Source organism: Trachurus trachurus (genome assembly GCF_905171665.1).
Source record: "Trachurus trachurus genome assembly, chromosome: 15".
Classification (NCBI taxonomy): domain Eukaryota; kingdom Metazoa; phylum Chordata; class Actinopteri; order Carangiformes; family Carangidae; genus Trachurus; species Trachurus trachurus.
In genome coordinates this window covers 18,978,900-19,004,523 of record NC_139906.1, presented here as the reverse complement: position 1 = coordinate 19,004,523, position 25,624 = coordinate 18,978,900, and the positions used below count along the sequence as shown (strand labels likewise).

Here is a 25,624-nt window from a genome sequence, read left to right as displayed (position 1 = left end):
ATATCAATTAATTTCACTGCAGAAGGACATTGCAGGCTAGAATGCACTTAGATCTAGTTCAGATATGACAGGCACCTGAAAACAGCCACACAGAAAACGCAGCTTCACTCCTACCCCCGGGGCATCACACAGAAAATGAAAACCCTATAAGAATTGATTCCCTGACGAAACTAGATCTGGCTGATGTGCTATGTATGGAATATATGTCTGCTGAAGAGAGTAGTACTTACCTTCTCCCCATCGATTCCCTTTTGCCCTTCTGATCCAACTTCTCCCTGCAATGACAAGATTGAAAGTTAAAAGGCAAAGAAGGGACACTTGAAAAGTTTTAACACCCAGTTGGTCTAAACAATTTGGCACGGTTCTTTAATTCCACTTTCCTGTTAAGGATTATTAGAATCACCCAGGCAATCTATAAAATTCAGAGCAAGTTTAAGGGGGAACATGGTCGCTCCATAAAGCTTGTTTTACTGCTTCATAGATGTGATTAGATAAATGATAACAAACATTTATCCAAATATTTTAACCAAACATCTGCATCACTCTTATACTTGTATACTTATACAATTGAGGAGCTTTAGTTGTTTCAATAAAAAATAAACATTTACCGCAATAACACGTGTGGTGTTGTTATATTTCTGTAATTGATCCTGATTCTTGTGGTTACAAAAATCTGTCAACAACCACGCAAATACAGGTAGACACCAACAGGATGGCATTGTGTCCCACATACTGCATGAGCCACAGTGTTTGTTTATTTTATTTTAAATGAAGTGAATCCGCTAAAGGGAGAATCTGGACCCGTTTGTCTTGTTAACTCCCAAATTCTCAAACTCACTCACTCACTTGCACCACAGTGATAAAAACACACTTGGGAATCAGATACCGAATTCCCAGCAATTGTGTTTGCTTTGCGAGCAGGCTGCATCATTTCAGCTTCAGCAAAGTCTATACTAGCATTCCTAAGATTATATGTCGTCAGGGAATAAGCTGTGTGAGGCTTATTTCCACAAATATAACATCTTCAGGGCTTATTTCCACAAATATCTGCCTGATCGCTGATTCTTCTCAACTTAACACAGCTCCTACTTTCCACACACTCTGTTAGAAGTGTGCAAGAGGTCTTGGAACTTGTTGGCTCGGTTAGCAGAGTGTAACCTATACAGTTTCATGACCTCATCTGGTCAGTAAAGGTCAAGCAAACTCCCATAGCGTAGTGTCCAAGGTCAATCATATCATATCATCCTCCATGGCAACACTACATAAATAAGGCCACCAAAAGAGCCTGAAAAAGTGGGTGTCTTACAAGCACCATTTCAGACATTAGCCACCTCTATAGAACATGTGTCCATATAATAGACCATATACATAAAAAACACATTCAGGGCGTGATTGACACATCAATCAGGTTACATGAAACCATATCAGTGCATCTCAGAGAATGGGTTATTGACAAGGACTTGAGCCTCTGTATAAAATGCTACAGCTTTGTGCGGTGCATTAGCATCATATCAATACTTCTGCTACTGCTCTTAATGTAGACTTTTCTTGTGCACTGTTGTGTGACGAAAGAGCTTAAGCTGGCTCCTGAACCTCATCTGAGAAAGCACAGGTGGAGACAACTGTGCCATTAAGTGTTATTCCATATTCCATGTATCACGGTTCACGAGCAACAATGTCACCCCACAGTGATCTAAACATCTCCAATGGAGATATGGACTCAGGATTAAGCCATCCAGGGGTGATCCTATATGCTGCTGATGCAAACTAATTCCACGGTAAACTACAGTGCCATTGATCACTTGAATGCAGTAAAGTATCTAGTTGATATATAACACAACAGGATATTCCCATTTAAACACACACATACACACAACACTGAAACTGGACCACCAGAATACAAGGTGTGACATTCAATGGTCACCCGTTTTACACATGACAACACCATGGAACACAATAAGCATCAAAATACTTGCAGTGACATACAATTTTACTGAGTGTATGCAAAACCAGGCAATTTTCACAGCTTCTCAGGAATATAACAGCAACAATGAATTACAAAACAAGCACTTAGCTGCTTTGAAAGCTTGCATTTCAGGTAAATGCATTTTTCTCTATAACCAACTCCATGAGAATGTCTGTCACTCCAGTCCAGACCTCCACTCTCAGCCTGGGCAGGGTTTAGAAACTTTACATTAAGCATCAAACAGAATGGGGTTTCTTTTTTTTCTCAATATGTCTTTATAAATTAGTAATCAAGGAGACTGATTGTGATAGATGGAACTGATATCCCCACACAAAATTACTGCAACACGACGTTGCAGTGATAACCAGGTGTTGCTATCATTTTGTCTACCCATTAATAACAATCAACATCTGCATTAATTAGTAGACACACTGCATACCCCATAATGATCTTCTAGTTGAAACTGAGCAGTACAACCTTTATGAAGAAGGGTTTGTGGCAGTTTGTCTTCCAAATGTTCCTTATAAACTGTCAACTGAATGTATATTTGGGATCACCAGTTGTATGCACCAGCTGCACAGAGCTTGACTGGAATTAATTGGTTGTTTTGCATTTTTCACCTGGGAACTGATTCACCTGGCAGCCTAAAGATGTTCTTTAATTCAACAGTTTTATCTTATATTATTATTATTATCCCCATAAAATGCAACACACAGAGTACTATTTAACTGACCCACTTTGCACTTTTACACAGCGACTTTACTTGTGCTGATATGCCATGTAAGTTAGTCTGTAGTCTTTTCACAAAACTCTGAAATGTCTGTTACTTTTAGCATAATGCTGCTCTAGCTGAACACACACACATCACAGTGTCTAACTACTTGTTGTAGGCTACAGTTAAACTTACAGAGCCACCTCCAGCACGCCGTTTGCTCCTTCAGTGACTTTCTCCAATTCGTCTGTTGTTTACATCCTATTCAGGTTAGCTAGCTACTTTAGCTAACGTTAGTTGGCTTCCCTCCCTCTTGCTAGGCGAGTGTCAACCATAGGTGTCAACCAGTCTATGGTGTCAACCGTATCAACAGAGGAACTTGTTTTGAAGAGACCCCCTAGTGGCCGTAGGCACACACAAAAAATCGCAGAATTACTATTTCAATATAATTCTCTAATACATATTAAGGCTAAACTAATTGTGTGAGTTAATCTTTTCATAAACCTTAAAACTGGCCCAGTGGTAAGTTATGGTGTCCTGCAAGGCCACTCTCACACAGGTAAAGACTGAGAAGCTACGTACCTGCTCAGCACACTGACCTGAGAGAATACTTTTTGACATATCTAATAATGGATATACTGACTTACTAAAACAATTACATCAGTAGCTAGGCCCAGAGAGGAAAGTATCAGCAGAGTGAAGCGGACGTGCGGAGATTGACTGCAGTTGCTCATTTTAATGACGGTGAGGACGACGTCGTTGCTAGCAGCAACAATGCTGCACCTGCTGCGGTCGGCCCACTACTTGCTACGGCCCGGCGGGTCCCAGTCCCTGCCAGACACCTGGAGAAAAAATGGCCCGGATGGTTCACAACATTGTCCCAGCGATCTAGGCGGAAAACATTCTGGCCCCAGGCAACCAATGCTTCCAGACTTCCCCAGGCAAGTGAATAAAGTCATTGAGTTGGGGCAGTCAGCTGCTGCGCCCTTCATTGCAGGCCATAGTCACCAAGAGGAATCAATTGAGAGTGAGGAGTCACGTGACGATTTGAGCAGCCAGTCGGCCATGATGGAAGGAGACGCTATCGGTTGCCAGGGGCAACACATCAGAACAGCACAGAGACGGACTAAATTCTAGCTCTTTTTTGCGCCAACAGATGAACAAATTACAAGAAAGAATAAGGAGAAAGTAAATCACTGGAGCAGTTTTTAACACAGCAGTGATTTCCGGCATTGTAAAACAGTAAATTACGGAGTAGACGATTTTGTTTTGCCCATAGACTAGTATGGCTTTTGCCACCGGAATCCTTCCATCATGGCGGAGAAGGGGGGCGGGGCTCTGACATGGATGTATTGGGATTCTGAGCTGTGACGACAACTCCTCACTCTCAATACAATGTAACGTTAGGCTAGCTCTCTCTGTGTTTTACCCATTTACCATTATGGGATTTGTAGTATCTGCTTTAGCCTACTGTCAGATGTGCGAGTTCAGTTAATTTTGGCAATATTCCAGCTCTGAAAATGCACCCCCGGATACCCTACGTGTTTTTAGTGTAAAGGAAGCATTTCCTTTCTCAAACTTAAAGTTCATACCAAAGTCCTGTTCAAACTATGCCAATGGCTAGGCTATATAGCCTACTTATTTGTGTACGTAGTTGTATGTCCAATCAAATGGTGCTGTAGGCACAACACTAGAAAAGCCAAAGAGGTGCATTTAAAAAATATTGATATTAGTTTCAGGTTAAAAAATAATGAATATTGCATGTAATAACTGGCAAGGCAAGGCAAGGCAAATAGCCCATTTTAACAAACAGTTTGTCTAAAAGGGTTATAGTGTCATAACAACATCCTCTGCCCTTAGGAAAAACTCACATTAAAACCCTTAACAGGGAAAAAAAAATGACAATCCTCAGGGTGAGCAACAAAAGAGGGATCCCTAACCCATGATGTTGTAACACCAACAAAGATGTTGGTGTGGTCATGGCGGATCAATAATGATAGGAAATTGTGAAATAATTAGCTACACCATAACAGCCTTTGAAGAATCCAAAATTAGGTGGTTCATTTTATGAAAAACTTTGTGCAGCTTCATTTTCCTCTTTTTTCTGTTATCTCCATTTCACATCTTAACACTCTCACTGTATCTTAACAATTTAAAAACTCCCTTTCTCCTTCTTTCTATCGTATATCCCACTCCCCCATTTCCATTTCTCAACTTATTTTTCTTGCTGTGTTAATCTCAGCTGCTATGATTGGATGAGTAGCATCATGTGACCAGTGCTACAAAGGCTAGAAAAACTGCAGCAATTAAAATAGAAACACTTAGTCAAAATCTAATAATCCTCAATAATTCATAGGTTACAGCAGGTCCAGATCCCGACACTGTTCTTTCAGGAACTGGTCCACAGTCCATCTGTCAGTGACTGTGACTGTAGACAGTTACGTATGTTAACTCAAATATCCATAAAGTTATGCAAGTCATTTGTTTGTCACCCAACAGCGAAGAGCTTCACCAAGAGGGCATAACCGAGACACTTTGGTTCACACGAATCTCATCCTCGTCTACGCCGACAGCCAGACTATCCAGCAGAAGTTGCTGTTGCAGTGACAAAGACATGATCCCTCTCTGGCTTCCCACCCAGGAGGACTGCCAACTGGGCCCACGGACGGGCCTATAGTCAGCTAGAAGCAAATCTTGCTTGGGAATAAACTTGGGCACCCGCTTGTGGGTTTAATTTGATTCTTAGATTATTTTCTTGCCCGTGATGCTTTGAAGGGGTCAACACAAAGCCAAGCCACTGATTCAAACCAATGATGTTAAAAAATCAACTTGAGGCCAGTGACAGATTCTATAAATCACTAAACAAAAAGAGCCACCTGTGAGTCTCTGATCTGGAAACCATGTAGTCAAAGAAACTTAGTTTGAAGCTAAAATTAAATCAGTTTAAAAGGAACATAAAAACTGAATTTCCGACTGACTTAATGCCAATCACAGCTTTAAAAAGTAAAGCACCGCAAAGGGAATATTAGATTTTTCACTTTTTTCATTAGTGAGCAGCCCACCTTATGTCCTGGATTTCCATGAGGCCCGTCGTCCCCTGTGTCCCCCTGTGGCAGAAACAACACAAAGAACAGTTAGTGAAAGGTCTCTCGTTCACACATTAGTAAATAGCTTTATGAAGGCTTGTCATATCATCAGAGATCGTGCTCCAACAGCTGTTCCGTCAGTTCTTGCTGACATAGTAGCTCAGCAGCTGCAGAACAGGATAGTGTTTCCTAACAACTGGAGAGCACGAATTTGAACCTTGTTAAGGTTCATTGTATCATTTTAATGATTGTATTCTTTTAGAAAAAGAGGACAGGAGAGGGCAAGAGAGGAATAAAAGCTTGATTGTCTTGTGTAATTTTACAGGGGAAGGAAAACGAATGGGAGCAGAATGTTAAGGGAGAGAGAAGATGAAGGTAGATAGTTATTCAACAAATTAAGCCAATGCAGAACTTGCTGCGAGCTAAGAATCTAATTAAACATGATGCCCATTCATGGTCACATCTTCATTACAAACCCTGTTTGTTAGAACTCAATAGGCCTGTGGAAGAACAAGACACATGTGACCAAACCTAATAACCAAGATGCCATCTCTGCATTGTGGATTATCAACCCATTATTCCACCCATTATTCTAGACAATCTGCCTAGGCTACCTTTTAAAAAATACTTAGTGCCTGATTATAAATAAATATATATATATATATATTATATACTGTCCTCTAGTTAAAAAAAAATGTGCCCATAGCCCATAGGTCGTTTGTTCAGCAGCTTATTTTGACCCATAGTTACGTTTTTTTTACGGTGACATCTAGTGGCTGCATTAGTTATGACAGCAGATGGAGAAGTGCAGTGACGTAATTTGAAGAGTTCGAATCTCCACATTAGGATGAGGTTGGAATGATGGGATGGGCCAATCAGACCCAGGACATCCATGTAGGAGAGTGGGCCATGTTTATGTGGGAGTGTACCAGAATCCTAATCTGTTTCTACCCCTAACCAGGCAGGCTAACAAGGTACCAGGTAGTTTTTGTGCCTAAATCTAATGAAGCCATGACTGCTATTGTAGTAAAGGCAATGATACTTTATGCTACAGACACTGTTTAGTATGGTAACCATGACACTGTAGGTGCAGTATTTCAGGAAACACTTCCATGGGTCATATAAGAGAATGTGGTTGTTTAGGTTGGAGGACTTGTTGGAAAAAAAACACAGTTCTTTGCAAATTGAGTCATTTTCTAGATATTAAGCATATGGCATCATGTAATACTTTCCATGGACTCAGCAGTTTGGTGCATTTGTATGAGACAATAGAAATTCACAGCTGCTGATGTCATGCGTTATAATCAGATAAACTTCCCATAAAATGCATAGTGAAGGACGCATATTTCACAGTTCAGTCACCTTTCATTTAAATTGACTATTCAACCACTGCCACAAAACCCCCTAAATAGAAAAGACACATTTTAACACTGAAGCATACAGTACAATAGCAACAATGGAAGTTTTTAACAGCCAATTAAATTTCAGTGTCAATCCAATAATAAACTGTGCTAAATAAAATATCTGGCATTATTCACTTTGGAGGTGTGATAGGTATAAATTGAATTAGAGGGTCCTAATTGAAAACACAATAAGCGCAGGAGAGTTGTAAATGGTCCAAAAATAAATTATTGGTTTATTGTAAATTGGGAAGAAGTTTTTAATTTCACCATTATGCCTGTGTGTTTTTTTTTTCTTTAGCATGTACATGCAGGAGCTGTATATCTAGTAATACCCGGATTTATGTGCAAGGCCATAGAAAATGGATATCCTTTCAAGTAAGCTGCATTCTTATAACCCACTACTTATCTGTTTAATTTCCTGAGGGATTCTGGATTAATCATAGCAGTTTAATCCCTTTGCAGTACATTAGAATCCTCCATCAAACTCTCACTGCAATGCAGGATATTACTTTCTGTTGGAGTAACACAGCCAAAGTAATCCCCCCACACTTTCCCAAGAAGTGCACTGTGTAGGTCACGATGATTGGCCTGCACTTCCCATTATGGGCGTTTAAAATGCTCTAAATTGCCCAGATGTCTTTGATTAATCTCTACAAAGTCAAGCTAAATTGTTAATAAGTAGACTATGTCTATTTTATTTATTTTTCTAAAACAAAATGAGATTCACATGTTATCTTATTGACAGGATTTGCTATGACTTCGTTACTCCACTCTAATGTATTTTAATGTAAAACTAAATGAGTCCAACACTGTTTAATAGTCACTGGAACTCCCCTGGAAATGTAGGGATCAATACGAATTAAATATGCTTTAACAGAGGTGCACTGCCACCATAATTTACCAGACAGATTAATGTGAAACAAGGTCAGAGTGAATAAGAGAAGGGAAATTACTACATATTATCATGTCAACGCATGACGTTTTCTGATATACTGCACAGATGTTTGAAAATAAACTGCTTTTCTCTAGGGGTTTTTCCTCACAATTGCTAAAAACGTTACCCCTCATCAGTGACATTTTTTGTCTTCAAGTATCTGCTGCTCATGGATGATAATTTTGTTCTCGTTTTTTCACCTCATTTCACTTCCCAAACATTTCAGCCAATGTCAGTGAATGGCACACTGCACATTCTGCTTGACGTCATGTCATTTGCAGCCGTGCCTGCATTACTAAATCAAACACCTTTACCAGGTTTCCATGCCTTTCCTTGGTTAACCGAGATTATTTGTTTATTGGTAAAATAACGCGCGAGCATCAAACAAAGCAAGTGCAGTGTGTGTGGATTTAGTAAATTTAATTATCTCAAAGTGCCATGGTCTAATTACTGAAGTGGCACTTGAGCTGCTGTGGTTGTAAAAGTTTTCGCTCATCATTTTAACAAATGCCTCCCAGTCAACACTTAGCCTTAGTATGTTTTTTCCTTTGCACATGGAAACTGTCTTAACCTTGCATGCAAGGTCAAATTGTTTTTGTGCTCTGCATTCTCAGCAGCAGTTCATTATGCTATACATCTAATGGGGAGTGAAGGAGATGAACAGGTGGACTGTCGTTGGAAATAGAGGCTGAAATGAAGACGACAGAGACACAAGGTGAGGAAGACAATAAAATAAATGCCAAGAACAGAGGAAGTTGCTCGCATTGTGTTAATGATGTCTTAATGTTATAGTGAAGAATGTTGGAGAAAACAGCAGGAGAACCCAAAAACAGCCTCAAACCTCCTTTAAATAACTGCATAGTATAGATCAGTGAGTCACACCATATGACATCAGGTACCTAAATCGGCTTTTCACAGAAACATCTCAATTTAAATGTGTGTCATCTTGTGCCAGTTTAGCACCATGGAGGGCTCAGTCTTGAGGGTGTAGTCCCTGATCATGTTTTTCCTTAACTTCATTGATTTAGTGTTCAAGCCTATAATAGGATTTGTTATGAATTTTGTTGTTCAGTAAGCAAACAAATGGTGCCAAGTATTGATTTGCTGAAATTAGATTTCAGGTGTTAACAGCACAAGCCACCGATTCAAAGCACAAGACATGGCCTGCAGAAATAATAGGAAAAATGGAACGGCCTGTGCCCCTGAAGAGTGTGTTTAAATCACTCCTGAGCACTGAGTATTGTAACAGCTCTGTAATATAGTGCTAAGTACACTGTAAACATGCTTTTTTGTACATAGATGGTCACTGCAGATAAAAGATGTGTAATAAGAGTCTCTTTGGATGTCTTCTCAGGCTTCCACTCAACAATTACTGGGGAGATATATGGCCACTTACAAAAACATAAGACATTGAAAACATGTCAGTATGTCTGCTGTGCACGATAGCCCTTTGTGAAATGTGATGATGCATTCTTACTTAATGAATATACCGGTAGTCATATCAATTAGCAACCAGTAATCAATCACCACCTACATATTCAAAGCCCGCCCCCACACACACACACACACACACACACACACACACACACACACACACACACACACACACACACACACACACACACACACACACACACACACACACACAGAGGTACAGCTTCAGAGTTTATCCCTGCTAGGTCAATTGAATGGTGGCCCTGAAGGCATCATTTTGACTGATAACAGTCCAAGTTTGGGTCCAACCTATCACCCATTGTTTCATCCTCCGTCTCTCTTGCTCTTGCCATCATTTAGTTAATCAGCTGATTAATTTAGGCAACAAAAAAAAACTTAAAAAGAAGAAAATTGTTAAATCTGCTTACACAGTTGTTCTGACACATTTGTTAAAGGAATTTAATTTCAAAAGTCACCAGTGACCAATAGGTCCCAGTCAGGGCCATCACTTTTTAGTGCCCCCTAGAAACACTAGGGGACACGGGTTTGCATTTGCAGTGAATGTGTTGTCACATGGATGAAGAGACTTTGCAGAACATTTATATATTTGCTTGTGTTTTCTCAAGTTGCAGCGTGTTAAGCTCTAAGGGCCACCGCAATTAATATTCATTACAGGCCAATTCTAACTCATTTAAAAAGCCGCCACTGTTGCTATTTACTCAGTCTATCTAGACTGTTGCAGAAAGTGCATGGTTGTCACTTGACCACACAAGTACTAAAACAGCAGAAAAGAAAAAAGATTTAAAACTTTAAAGCTCCAAATGTTACATTACAAAATATCTCTATGAGCAAAATGATACAAGATGCTGAGAACAGTCACCGAAAATGTCAAGATAATCTTTAAAGCAGAAGTGAGTGATCCGGTCGTTTTCGCTAATGCTGCGTTCCAGGCAGGCTTTTGAAATCGTAAATTACAGCTTCAAGTCACAACTTACGACTTTGTAGCGTTCCAGGCAACCCACTCGTGTTTTTCCGACCTGTTTTACCGGTGAAAGTCACTATAACGGCCACTCGTAACTTCCGACCGGTGAACTCGTACCAGATCGAACTGGTACCACTTCACGGTCGGAAGAATACGAGTTTCCTTGAACGCACCATAACAGTCCTCGTCGCTACGTCACCACATTCACGTTCAGCCCTGCATGCCGTTCTCTCTCCTCATTGGATAAAAACGGTAGGATACGATAAATGTTTTCTCTTCGGCTCAGAGCAGAGCAGAGGGACTGACAGACCCGTGTTTCAGTCCAAACACTCTATGTAAGTGATTGCTGTCGGAAGATATAACTATTTAAGACTTATATTAACACAAATATATCACTCACTTCTGCTTTAATATTAGGACCAGCAGTACCAGTTTGGTGCCTTTTATCGGATTAACAGCATAAAACACGATGCCACCTTTAACGACAAAAACAACTAACCGTGCAAACAGTTTGAAAAAAGAGATAATAAATGTTGTTTTGTGACTTTCAGGAATGAGTGGTTTTCCAGACACAAAGGTTCAACAGTTATCCAGCATCTCTTAATCCCACTGTCACATCATGGTAATTAGGTCACTGACCCCAAAAGCCATCTGGCCTTATCAGGCATACAGTACCACCACCTGTTCATCCCGATGAATTCCATTCATAGTCGAACACATTCTCTGTTGGCTCTGTTTTTAACCTTGTACAGAGAAGCTAGAAACGGGCTGAGTACTCTAAGTGATCTGTCAAGGGGAAAATAACATGTTTCTGTCTGGGGATTTGATGGTTTCTTTATGTTTTTGTTGTCTTTCAACCAACACAACACCCTCTATTTCACTGACTTGGACTTGTGCTGTTTACAATTCCATCTGTCTATTGAGCTGTCATGGAGAAAGGATCTAGTGATTGGGAAAATGTATGCCTTCCCCACTCCTCAGGAGTTTTGGGAGAAAATTCCCCTTGTGAGGGTAATTGTACGGTATCATCTATGAAGGACCTTGACGGCCGGCAGAACTAAAAATTTTGTTGGATGCTCAAAACACAGACATTTGCTTGCTGAGAGTGAAATGCATTTCTCCTTCTCTGAGGATGAATTTATAACAAGGTATAAATTTGTCCCACAGGGATTTGAGCTCTTTCTTGACATTCAGACTTTGAAACTGTCCTTGAAAACCAGCAGTGCGACAGAACAAAAAGAACAAAAGTGTAGTTATTTATGAGAAGGGACAAGAACATTGGTCCAGTGATAATACTCCTCATGATTAAATGAATATTCTGCATTGTGTCTGATGTTGTGAATTGTGGACGTTGAACATGATGTTGTCCACCTACATAAATAGACTGCCTCTGCCAATAAATACCACACAAAACAGGTGCATATATCAACTTCATAAAAATGTTGTCTTTACCTTGTCTCCTTTATCCCCTTTCTGTCCAACTACCCCTGGACGTCCTTCATCTCCCTGTGCACAATATAAATTAGCTGGATTAAAACATTTCAGACACATTTATGTCACCGCCATAAATTTAGAGTTAATTAAGTAGAATGAGAAACAGTGCCTCGTCCAAAACTGTTAATTATCAGTGAAGCAAAATGTACATTTACTCAAGAAATCAAGATTTACAGAGCCAACTGTTACCTCGTAATCTTTAAATATTGTGTTTGTTTTGATACCTCAAATCTGTTTCTGCACACCGTAATTAACTGAATTTGTATGTTGATTTAAGGTTGAAAAGTTGATTCTCTTTGTAACTTTACAGGCAAAACATAAAAATCATAAAAGAGGACGGGGGTGTGGAATTGGACACCACCTTGGAGCTGGACCATCTGTTTCCTTCAGAGAGGAGCTTGCAGCTTGCAGGTGTCAATTTGCATTTTAATCTAACATTATTTTTTTCAGTTTAAAGAATCCTTTTTTGTATTTTCACACATTTTATAGCAGGGTGAAGATTTACCACGTTTGAGCTGTTTGGGAGAATCATACTTGTGTTTTCTAATAGATGATGGCTATGCTACCATTGGTTAGCTTCCAAGAAAAATACTATTTGGTATAAATGCCCCTTAACTGGCTGTTTAGTGCCTGTAAAGGATAGAGTACATGTGGTGTAAATCAGCCCTGTTTCAGTTACAATAGACATTACACTTAGTCAATTAGAGGCCGTTGTTGGGTGGAATTGATTGTACCTTCTCAGCTGGACAGTGACATCTGTCAATTGATGGCGAGAGCGGCTGAGACAGCATCTGGGGGAGCTGCTCTGTAACCAGGGGAGGGGAAGTCCCATTAAATGTCTTCTGGGCTTCACACTGGATCAATACAGAAATTTCACCATTTAGACACCTTCTTTTGTCATGGTTGCTACATCAGGGGGGGGGGGAGTCCAAAATCCACAGTAATGCAGCACATTTAAACTCAGGTAACCAAGATTTTAGAAACTATATATTTACAGTATGCCATGCTGCAAATAACACCCCACACGTTGTTCAGTGATACAACAGTGGTAAATCCCTCTCAAGGTGGTGACAATTCCCATGGAGTAACTTTACACTGACATGACAGCATGCGTATAAGGACATGTCAGGGTAAGGGGTCGAAGGTCGTCCCTCCATTTGGAAACTCTCTTCCATTAGCCCTTATTGATCATACAGTGATGGAAGATCTCTATTATTAAGTTTCTATCTGGGGACACATACTCCGTGTGCATGACAAACAACAACCTTGTTGTAGTTTCGCTGTGTGATCGGACTATATTGGTTTAAATACAGTCTGTCACTGCAGAACACCAGGACATTTGGTGAATGTACTGACACAAGTGACCTACTGTATTTTTACGCAACAGTTTTGTGTCACAGAATTAGAAGGAAAACATGTCATCTATCCTCTAATTTGTTTTCTTAGTTATACATGATGAATACATACATTATACATTTTTACTGCTCATTATTTGTCATTTGTTGACAAAGAATCTCACATTAACGCCACACTGAGACATCAGAGCTCTACCTTTGGTTCCAGTAGCTCACAGCAATTTTCCATCTCTGCCATGTAAGGATCACAGTAGATGAGAATCTGTCTCAGCTCGATCTGTGGAGAAGAGCGCTCATTAAGGGACCACTCCAGCATCATCCAATAGCTTCATCGTCACATCGTGTTGCTCTTTGTGCAGACAAAGGTCTGCTCTTCACTGGCTAAGACGGCACAATTTATTCAATTGTCAGCTCTTCTAGTTTGAGGTTGTCCAAACACTGTCATTCTCTTTGCCTCCAGAGCAATTCAAACACATCACATCTAAATCTAAAATATGCACTGTATCAAAAGCAGATTTCTGCATGAGTTACTGCTACTTCAGACTAGAACTTGAACCCTGTAATTTTCTCTGATGCACTGACTTACATCTTCGCAAATCATGTGGAATCAGCTGTTAACACCACTAAAGCCCCGTACTACTCTGTGGCATTGGGAGGCATAGCTGACCTCCTGTTTTTTTGTTTTTTTTTAGCACTTTGAGGCACCTCTAAGAAGAAGAGTGTGTAACACACATGTCACAATGGGGGATTTACACAGATTAAGAAAATATGCTCTTCAAACATGTTTAAAATGCCATTTGAAAGCAGCGGGAATACATTCTGATCATAGCTGGAGAAGAGTGACAAAACTACTGGATCAAAAACTGTTAAATCCTCAACTGACATTTAAGCTCATGACAAAGTATGTTTGGATGAAGTTATTGTTGGACGTACGTCTACAGGCCGTCCATCTTCCACCCGTGTAGTGATGAGAGTGCGCCCGCTGAGGCCAATGGCGTCCTTCTCACCAGTCAGTCTCCTTTCTATTAGCTTGCAGTCCATATAAATGGAGACTATGTTACTCTGCACAGAAATGCCCAGCTTGTGCCACTGCCGATCAAAGAGGGTGTGAAGGTCACGGCTCTTAAACGTGTAGCTGAGTGTGTTCTTAAGCAGCCCTTGAGAGGAAAACTCCACCACCCTCTTGCCACCATCAACCACAACAGATACCTGAGGAACAAAGGGGTGTTTAAAAGACACATCTATAAGTATTTTTATATACAGTACATGAGATGAAACATGCAGTGGGGCCCACCTGACTGGTTCCAGACTGGTCGAATATCTGGAAAAGATACCAGCGGTCTTTTTTTGTTGTTCTTCTTAGCCGGAAGATGGTGACAAGCGAGAATTCACTGGATAGCCCATTTGGAAATATGAATCTAAACAAACACAATGTGACACAGTCAGGTTTTCACAGAATATAGATATTTCATCCATCATTAAAGGATCATAAAAAAGAAAGAAAGATGATAGTGTCAACTGTCATTCCCCAATATTGGAAGTAAACACTTTTAAATCTTTCAGTGGCTGAACAACGAAACAGCCAATCAACTTCAATGATCAATAAACATTTCAATATCCTCCAGCTGCGGAGACGTTCACATAAATAAACCTGACGAACTTGATTCCATTTAGCTTGATGAATTTTATACTGGCTTCCCTGTCATTCAGATAATGAAAACGTAGAGAAATTGATCTAAACTCCCAGACGCCAATCTTTTACCTCACTGAGATACTATGTGCTACAGTTAAAGGGTTACAGATGCCGCCTAGTGCAGTGCAGCTGTAGGTTTATGTGAATGACCTCGGCCGCTCTGTAAAGTCAAACAACAATTCTGTGCTCATGGCTAAAAATGTATTTCAGCAGGAGCAAAATATGCGAGGAAAATAGGGAATACATAGGGGAAAACAACATCATATTTCAAGTCACACCCCCTCAAATGAATTACAGCTTATTCACAAGCTCATCTCTCAGCCCACACCTGCTCTGCCTTACTAATTTTATACAGTACATTGCATTAAAAAAAACACAACAACAACAAAACACTGTACCCTTCAAATATATTCCCACCCTGGCCCTTACCCCAGACTCAGATTAACAGTCAAAAGTGGAAGAGCATAAACATAATAAATCAAGATCAGCAAAAATAATAATAATGCAACGATAAGGTCATTGAGAAGGCAGAGCACAGCCGTGGGGGAGGGAGGGAGAGAGTTTCTTCGGACAGGTTGGAAATTAGTTTTCACTCCAATATATCATCCCCTATTCTCTCAGAGCTTCATAGCCTCTTTGGTTGTGTTCCTCGAATTCTTTGAGATTTTGGTGTAAACGGTACATGACTAAAATGATAAATACAGTAAGTTAGAGGTCCCCAAAAATCAAATGCTTCTGTGAGAGGCAGAGGCACCGGGAAGGTTATTTGTTGCCCGAGGGCTAAAGGAATATTTCAGCTGCAATTCAATATGAAAAGTGGCATGGCAATTTATAAAAATTAGGATTTATAAAATAAATTCAAGATTGGATATTTTTATGCTGCACGTACAACAGCTGCTTGTAGCTAATGTATTACGTATTATTATAAGGGACACGGAATACATAAAAAAAGAAAGAAAAAGAGAAGAAGACCTACACTGCAGTACACTGCAACTTATGGGAGACAATATATTAAAGCAGGTGTAATAGAACTGATATAATCTGCAGAATGCCCTGCAGGGTTGTTTTCTCTTAGGGCTCTGAAGTTCACACGCTTCTTTACAAAGTCCCCAACTAAGTCTGCTCTTATTTCAAAACACGGCCTGTCGGCACACTTGATCTCTGAGGGCCCGGCGGGTTAAAGTTCTTGACCTTGTGTTGACTGTCATCTGTGTCTAAACGACTAAACTTGGACCTCCAAGTAGGTTGGCTCGAATGAGGGTTGTTTTCTGAATCCTTTGCAAAAGAAATAACACCACTATGCATGTCTCAGTAAGTAAGCCTGAGTGAAGGAAAGGGTCAGCGTTCATTTTCCCAGCTCCTTTGCTCATACGCCAAAGAAAATATTGCAACATACAGTGAGTGCCTGTGCCAACCCTGCCTCTTCTGAGTTTCCATTTATGTACAACTAATTTACATTGGCAAATATATTCTGGAAGCAACATAGCTGCCTCCTGGATTACAATCAGTGACATGTTTTGCTCCAATGTAAGCCACATGCCCTTTGTATACTACTTTCATATACATGCCTGTGAAGCAGTGGAGTGTCATTCAGTGAAATTACACTAACAGCCAAGAGCTCGCATGCTATATGCAACAGCCAAACAACATCTCCTTGAGTAAAATGTATTTTAGCAGTTTCTTGTGCATATGTTCTTTATATTATAGTGCACACCCATAACAATAATCAGGACAAGTGCAAAAGATCACCGAGTAACACCAGTGCTGCCAAAACAGTTACCATCAGAAGCAATTCTTTCATTTTTATGGGGAACGACAATGTGCTGTCTGGAAACTCTCACCAGTCTTGGAACACGTCTTTGACCATGCATATTTGCTTGGCTGAAGCTACCTCCTTGTATAATCAGAGACAATGGTTTGACAAGAGTGTCACAGCAACACTACCGGTCTGGTAGAGAATCTCTCGGAAGCGGCTTTAGTGTTCTGGCTCTTAAGAAATCCTATCCAGGGGGGTTGTTTTAAATGAGTCAGGGGAATCAGATTGCCAAACAATCAAACATCAGACCGTTAGCCTAGTTGGCTCAAATCCCTATCACCGACACTCAATCCTCCGTCAGATCAAAGGGAGCTCAGCCATGTCGGTTTCTACGCTAAATGCATCATTCATGCTAGCAGGGACTATAACTTCCTCTCAGCGTGAGCCTTCTTTCCTGTTTAAATGTGGAGGTGTCGTTCTTGCCAGGATGATAGAGGACTGTCACTGATCCAGCCAAATCAAACACATCCGCCGCAAGTGTATTTCACCAGTGAAGAGATTTTATGCAAATGAGTGTGAATGTGTGTAGCTGAGGCTGTGTGAGACTGCTTTGTTATCATCATTTCAGTGTAAATAAGCGTACCACTACACACATACCTAATGGGGAGATAACACTGCAGCGGTAGCAACAGGCAGCCAGTAACAAACATTTCCACAAAAAAATGTGATCGGCCCACCGTGACCACATGGTGTAAAAACTGTCACCTCTGCTCAACGTGGAATTGTTTCAACGCAACGTGCAATTGTTTAAATTTTTGAAAATGACAAGAACACTTTACTCTGTTGTCATGTTGTGACACCAGGTTAAACAGAAAATCAGAAAACTTTTATAAACTGTATTTTCCAGAAACTATTTAGTTGTGTACTGTATTCCTTAGAAAAGAATAAGTCAGCTGCACAGTATTGATCGCAGTAACCCCATATGATTAATTAGCTGACACGAGGGTCACAAACCACTGAAACCACAGATTGCTTAACAAACACAAACCCTGGTGATTTGATACACTGGCTCTCAGCCTCAGTGTCAATATCTCATATATCCACAGCATCTATACTTGATATTAAATTGCTATTTAGTGGCTGTGGCTCAGCTGACTGTCCACTAATCGGACGGTTGGTGGTTTGATTCCCGGCTCATCCAGTCCACATCTTGAAATGTCTTTGGACAAGAAACTCAACCTTGAAATTGCCAATCCTGATGTAACACTGGTGTGTGCTTGTATGTGTGATTGAAAACAGTGCACAACTACATGTGAATGTGTACAGGTCAATAAAACCTATTTACATGTAGTATAAAGAGCTTTGAGTGGTTGATAAGACTATAGAAAACTGCTGTATTAGTTCTTTTCTAGTCTTCCAAACACAGCCTATTTACCACCCCATTCAACATTTTAATTGTTACCAGCTGCTTTGATGAGTGAGTATTCAAATCGCACAAACCACATTGTGAGCCATTATTGTTGCAAGTGTTAATCCCGTTCCCATTTCAGGACAAGCAATGCCTATTACACTAAAGAGAAAATTATTCAGACAATAGGTTATGTAATTTTGTGCTGAGCTTCCTTCTGACAACACAATTTGATTTGTCTAAATCTTTGAAGCTGGAAAAGAACAAACAGAGCTGAGAATTTTCAAGGCACAGACGTCTACAGTAAATACTGAGGTACAAAGATGTGTGTGAATTCTATCTTTTTTCACTTGATGTTGTGCTATGCTTAAAAATAAAACGGTAACATCAGTCACAAAAAACAAAAACAAAACTACAGTATACAATGTGGCTTCTTGTTACTTTGATGTAAATAGCATGGAAAAAAGAAAACAATGACTTTCTTTTGCTCAGCATTCAAAGAGAGAAAAGCAACCCCAGCAAACTTCTGAGGGTTTGAATTATAACTCTGTAGGAAGGTGTGTAAGGTGACAAGTTAAAGTCACATTGTGTTAAATCAGTGGTTCCCAACCTTTTTTGGCTTGTGACCCCATTTTGACATCACAAATTTCTGGCGACCCCGCAATCACGTGCAGTCACATGATCATGGCCGTCAATCAAGATGTGCAGGCTCAGATATTTTTATATATCGATTTATATTCGAGAAAGTGAAAGTATAGAATACAGTTGTTTAAGATTGTGTGTGGTGTTTTTAATCATAATTTTAAAAAGAGTAATCATTAGTTTTTATCAGTAATTTATTTTTTCAATTACTAGGCATTTCAGGCGACCCCATTTGAATTCTAGCGACCCCACGTGGGGCCCCAACCCTAAGGTTGAAAAACACTCTGTAAAATGTACCTATGTATCAAGGTTATAATAGATATTATGTAAATACAATTTAGGTTAATATAAGACGTAAAGAGAACAAGGCCAAACATATACGTTGCTAATGACAAACTACATCACCTGTGAGCTGTAATACCATATGGAAGCACGTCATAGGTACAGTTGCGCTTTATAGGGCAATTTGTCACCTCACACAAATGCTCCATGAGTGTGTCAGCTCTGATCTATGTATCATAATGTGTATTGTGCCAAGAAGCTGGCAGAACATTAGCCAGGTCTGGAGAGTGGAGCATCTATCGCTGCATATCCTGCAAGTAAAGTGAGCAATGTTTTACTGGCTGTGGCAGGGGGCAGAGGGGCCTCCTGCTTCGTGCAATTGCCCTTGCTTTCGCTCCTCAGCTGACATGCAGTATCACCTGTCAAAGTACTTAGATAATTGGATATGAGAGGGATCGCAGTCTTGCCACTATAACCAATTACACTGTCAGCAGTGTCATTGAGAACCAGCATCTTCTTGCACTAAGGGCCCAGACTGTGGGAAGGGCTGAACTAAATGTATTTTCGGCCGGCTGACTGGACCGGGAGGGAGATCACAAATCACCTGGCTCAAAGATTCTTTCACCTAGCCAAAGAGTGCAGCAGTAAATGTTTACAGTCGCTCGTCATATAAAAATACTAAAAATATCCTCCCCTCCCTGAAGAATGACAAAGTGTTCTCTTTCACACTTACAACCTAAGGACACGAAACAATGAACGTCTCAAAATACATTTTTTAAAATCTGAAACATGGCGGCAAAGCCAGGTTTGGCAGCGACTGCGGCTCCATATGTTTCGCTGGTCATTGTTAATACATCTGATGGGATTGAATGTAAAAGTGCAAGAGGCCTCAATGAATATTACATCACATTCAAATTCAAACTTTATCATCGTCAGGGTGAACCAGCTGACCAGGGGAATAAAGATCATCAGTAAATAGGACCTCGGTGTGTCTTATATGTAGTAATTTTAATATTCCTCTGCTCAGATTCCTTTTTTCATTCCTCTATGTCCCACTTGTTGCCCTTAGGAGATTTCTAGAATAAATGCAATATATATTAATTCTGTTCGACAGCTCACCTCACAACTTGTCCTTATTAGCTGAGGCAAATGGAACTATTGCTCTGAGCAGTGTATATCTGGATTAGCTCAAGTCAACCTTTCTTAAGTCCAGCTATGACGCCATGCTATTTTCTTCTTTGAATATAACTGGATCTCCAGGAAACCTGGCTTAAACATGATGTGATATTTACTCTATTTGTATGAAATAACCAACACTGTATTCTGAGCCAGTGCATTAACAAGAAAAATAGTAAAAATTTTATTGAGGTGTTTATGAAGTGACAGCATCTTATAGCTTGTTGATATTGTGCAACAGTTTCATAGCAACGGCAAGGGAGGGGTTGAAATGAAGCAGCATACAGGAAGATTATTTACTGAGTCATAGCTCACATGTAGACTGTCCGTCTGAGTTAGACATTCTCAGACATCATACAGAACCAGAGAGCAACATTTGAACCCAAATGATGCAGGTAATAAACAGAAAAAATGGGGGCTAATAATAAATGTGCAGACTACTCACTTTGTCGGCTTGATAAGTGGACTGTTTCCTAAACGAAATGATGGCAGGGCTTCTGTGATTGTTCCCTTTCGCAGAAGAAACTTTTCGGTGAGATCAAATCCTGTTCACAAGGGTTACAATGTGTCATTAGATTGGCACAGAGAATGTATTTACAAGTCAAGTGTGCGGTAACGGTATACCTGTGATTTCCAGAGGACGATCTAAAACGTCCGAAAACCTGCGATCCTCTACACTCAGAGAGGGACATGGGCCATCTAGGGGAAAGACATGGAGAGGCTGTTAGTGCTGGGTGCAGATGGTCATTTATATTTTGTACCAGTTGTGATATAGAAAAGAGGATGATCCATTGGATCGTGAATTCCTTTCCACAGTGCATTTTCTTTGACTTTAGAAACAAAACCTCTATGGGAGAAACTCCTATCAGAGTGGAATCTCAATTCACACCTTTCTACTTTTGTTTGCCTTTTATCTTTAAAACTTTTGTTTGAAAAAGAAAAGTGACAGTTATAATTTAGAGGCAAGCACAGATTTGTTTTAACCAAAATTTTAAAAAGGCACTTTAATATTATAACAAGTCTGAAGTGTTGGTTTAAAACTGTAAAATTCTCTGTTCAGAAATATTAACTGGATAAATATAAACACAATAGTGGCATTACAAAGTGTGTTTTACAATTGCAAATAAATTGTATGGCATAAATGTCACATTGTTAGCTATGATATATGAGAAACAAATGTCAAATATTAAAACGTAACGGTTTAAAGTGTTATATGCTTAACAAGGATACAGATGCCACTTCTGAGATGTAATAAATAAGTATCTACAGAGCATTAATGAGACATATTTCTTTTTTATGAATAATGCTTGGTGATTAAAGAGGAAATCAATACTGGTATTTCTTATGCTAATATATATCGATGCTGCAAAAGACAAGAGGCTGAGGACAACAAGCTCACGTACCTGTTTGTTCACCCAGTGCCATTCCAAGAGTGCAAGGAATGGAATTTACAGTCCACAGGAAAGCAGCCCATCTTAGCAGACAGGTCATGGTTCTGACACTACAGAAACCAGTCCACTTCAAAACCTGCAGGGCAAGTAGAGTGTTTGTTTTATTTTGCAATTCACAGTTAAATTCAGTCTTAATATTTGCTGTGGTAGTGGCACAAACACATGCCTTATAGATTTTGATGAAACTGTTTTCTGCTTGAAAATGTCAACAAAAGCTGAAGCAATGGACAGCAGACACAAGTAAACAATGTGATTCAAGTGGATCTTATTATCTGTTGTGCTGGGTATAGAAATTCCAACTTGGGCCTAAATTGGATTCATTCAAAATCTACAAAAAAAAAAACATGGTGTCCGACTGTCTGTGTGGATGTACTGTACTGTAGATAAAGTGCCTTCATATTTGGCTGTAATTATACCTCAGTTTTAACAACATGAACTAAATTTGCAATACGTGCAGCTTGTATTATTCTGAATTATACCTGTAAATCACACCAGAGTTTCCCGTTTAACAACCCCTCTCACATGCCCACTCACAGGCCCCTACAGCCTCCTTTTGTATTTATGTAAAGTCACTCAACGTTGAGAATGCACCTCTGAGTCCTTCAATCATGAGTTTCACTAACACCTGCTACACAATGATGAATGGCAGCGTCCATACTGCAGCTAAATCATTATACTCTAAGCTCTGTTTATGTTTAAATTTAAGTTGTTAACTAGCAAGCCAAGCCGCCTCTTGTTCTCCATAGACAGTTTATAATTCATTAGGTCTGTATGTCATCACCACAAATTAGCTGTGGGGCTGAGGCGATCGCTCTGCGTAGAATATGGTCTGTAACAACAAGGTTAAGACAACGCAATGTGGAATATCAGTATGTCTGACACCGATCTTTATGCACTCTGCTAATTTGTCGAAATGACACAACAAATTAGCAACTTCAAGCAATCTCCATTCGTCACTATGAGGTTAACAGTGTCTATATGAGAAGTTTTGGGTCTTCATGTATTGCTTAGCCTTGTTCATTGTCACAATGCCAAAGTCTCCATCTTTTGTTTCCAAAGTGGGCTACTCTATTAACACTCTGTTGTGTTTTGATGTGTAAGCTGTCAGCAGTGTCTTAGTCAAGGACGTCTCATGCAAAACTCTAGTTACAAGTGAGTCTCTTAAACCATTCGGCTGTGCTGCCAAAAGCAAATCTTCTGCATTAATCTCATGCCATTGCAAAGAAGGCAAGAATTTTTTCAGGGCAGCCTCCTCTGACGGTCTGCTTTAAAGTACAGTCAATAAAGTACAGTACAACTATTCTGACTCCAATCCAATGCTTTCAGTGACCTTTGGATTACCCTGCCTGCATATTTTTGCTTACCTCTGAAGTGAATACAAAGAATACAGCTTCAGGTGGCTGTTCTTCAAGGACTTTCAAAAACTTAAAAAATAAATAAGAAGTAAAAAGGAGAAGGATAAACTGCCAACCCAACAAACAGCTTCACAGATTAGACCTGTATGTATAAATGTTACACTTAAAACATGTAATACATAAGTAAATTAATTTTAGTTGGTGAACATTCATTTGTAACAGAAAATTAACATGTTTCTTAACCATCAGTAGAAAATACAGCCTTAAGTCATAACTTATCATGAATAACCTACTTTGTTGAGCCTATAAGAAGACAACACAGCTGCAATCCCAGTCCAGAGACTGTATAATCCTCTGTGTGCAATCACCTACAACTGTATTTCCACTGGGGGGAAACAACAGAGCTAAGCACCAAGCCTGACCTCCAATGACAATAATATACAGCCATAACACACCATCAAGTTCATGAATATGCACACAATCATACAAATTGAGACATATAATACTTTTAGTTTTTAGATACTCCCCTTCTTTAACTGCTGCTGTCTTATCCAACATAATGTTTGCCTCAGAGATTAATTTCCCTCTTGGAAGCACCTCTCCCACTGGATCATAAAGTTTTGCATGCAGGCCTACGGTATCATGACTTGGAGATGAAGTGACCATGCTACTTACAGCTACAACCATGCATGGGCTGTAGACAAGTAGCACTACAGAGGTATCACATTCCTTGTCTGTGTGAAGGAGGGGGGGGTAACAGTATTCCCGTCATTTCTGCACATGCATGCAATACAGCTCAAATGCCGAACCCTGCTGTCACAGTTATTCTGCACCTTCACGCAGCTCATTGATGATTCAGTAGGATTTAGATAGTTACTTTAAACTCGCATGTTAATTTCCACTCATTTAGTTTGGCTGACAGCAACGCTGCTGCACCATCTGCTCTAAACCTGCATCGATTTCATTCCCTCGTGTATTTATTTTCCAATAGACTGGTATCACACACATCTGACCGCTTACACACAGAGAGAGGTGCAGACACAAAGCTAAACCTCGGACACTTGGAGTTAACATAGACTCTCCCGGTCTCTCCATCAATCATTCAGCCACTTAACTTCTCTCTGAACACTTTGCAATATTCAAAGAAGCGTGTTTTCTCTGCGCGACCGCTGATTGGCTGGATGGTTTTTATATTTTTTTTCTTCTTCAAATAATTACAAGCTGTAGCGGTTCATATTCTCTCAGTGTCTCGCACATTTCGCACTTTGCTACTACCAAGTGATGCAATACGGTCCGTGTTTACTGCTGCAGAGCGTTCACAAATCAGAAATAACCTGTTCATAACTCGTGCGTCCCGACAAGTTAGGAAGATCAAGCCGTGCGTAAAAACAAAAATAACACTTCGGGTGCCAAGCGACACAACATGCAATGATGTGCGTTATAAATGGGATTTTCAGTGGCATTTTTTAGTTAACACGCTGATATTTGTATACAGCAGCTTTTAAAAAATATATATTGTGGAATGAATTTGATGTATAAGTACTTACAGTTGCTGGGAAAGTTTCCTCTAAGACAAAAACAAACAGAAAGCGGCGAGAAAAGCATAATCCATGTGTGATAACGATCAGTCCGATTCCGGATTCCAGGACTTGGAAATAAAAGTCACAGTGGGATCGCCTGCTAGATCGCGGTCCTTATTAGTTGCACAGAGTGGCCCTCCCACTCTGTCATTATTACTGAAATGCTCTGTCAGAGACTTGAGCAAACAAGAGCAGCACACACTGAAAGCTTTCATATTAGGGGAAATAAATGCCCGAGTGGAGTTCAAACAAACTCTCTTATTTAACAGAGCCAGGTGCGGGAATTAAACACGTTTTTGATGTATTATCATCTCATCAACTGTTGTGAATGGAGGGCCTAATGCACACTGCTTTGCTCCCCTCTAAAGTGGTTTAATGTGGTTTATATGCAGAAACTGTCAGGTCAAACAGAAAAGTAAATATCCAAACAATATAAAAGTCTTAACACATATTCACCTCAGTACAATTCGTACATGTCTATTCATCACATAATACACTAAAGCAAACACTAAAGCAAAAGAAATGACACATGTGGTAGGAGAAGAATAGGCTATAGATGACCCATCATAATGAGGTGACAGCTTTAAGCAGTAAAGGCAGACCTTGTGCAACAGAAGCACGCTCCATGCTCATACTATTTTAGTCAGAACACGCAAATGCCATGTGGCAATACTATACTGCTATATGGAAAGCAACAACTTGTACAACCACATGTACACTGTACTCTGTGTGAGTGTCAGGCGCCCAGTAGCAGCAGTAACAGTGTCCTGTCCCACTGGCTGTTAGTTCCTCCTTCAGTCCACTGAGGGTCTCTCCTGTTGAATATGTGCCTTGATTGTGTTTCACTTCTTTTACTGTGTAAGGTGTTTGTGAAACTAAATGAAGGTTAAACCACAGGTACTTTGTCCACTTGAG

General features: G+C 39.9%; 1 protein-coding gene across 5 annotated transcripts in view; it reads right to left on the bottom strand.

Moving 5' to 3' along the window:
* The window catches only part of LOC310998369 (uncharacterized protein), a 99,446-nt gene extending 74,627 nt beyond the window's left edge, over window positions 1-24,819 (bottom strand). For 4 of the 5 annotated variants that reach the window (XR_014595992.1, XM_083988369.1, XM_083988370.1 and 1 more), the window contains exons 1-11: window positions 24,677-24,819; window positions 21,727-21,850; window positions 20,948-21,022; window positions 20,769-20,868; window positions 14,661-14,784; window positions 14,300-14,575; window positions 13,563-13,643; window positions 12,746-12,865; window positions 11,970-12,023; window positions 5,741-5,785; window positions 231-275 (exon numbers count right to left, since the gene is read on the bottom strand). Coding sequence is in view for 4 of the 5 variants with exons in the window: in XM_083988369.1 (XP_083844495.1) it covers window positions 231-275; window positions 5,741-5,785; window positions 11,970-12,023; window positions 12,746-12,865; window positions 13,563-13,643; window positions 14,300-14,575; window positions 14,661-14,784; window positions 20,769-20,868; window positions 20,948-21,022; window positions 21,727-21,814 (1,008 nt within the window). In the remaining variant the exon portion in view is untranslated. The remainder of the gene's footprint in view (window positions 1-230; window positions 276-5,740; window positions 5,786-11,969; window positions 12,024-12,745; window positions 12,866-13,562; window positions 13,644-14,299; window positions 14,576-14,660; window positions 14,785-20,768; window positions 20,869-20,947; window positions 21,023-21,726; window positions 21,851-24,676) is intronic. The other variant, XM_083988372.1, reaches the window with a different exon arrangement.
* Between the last annotated feature and the right edge of the window lie 805 nt (window positions 24,820-25,624).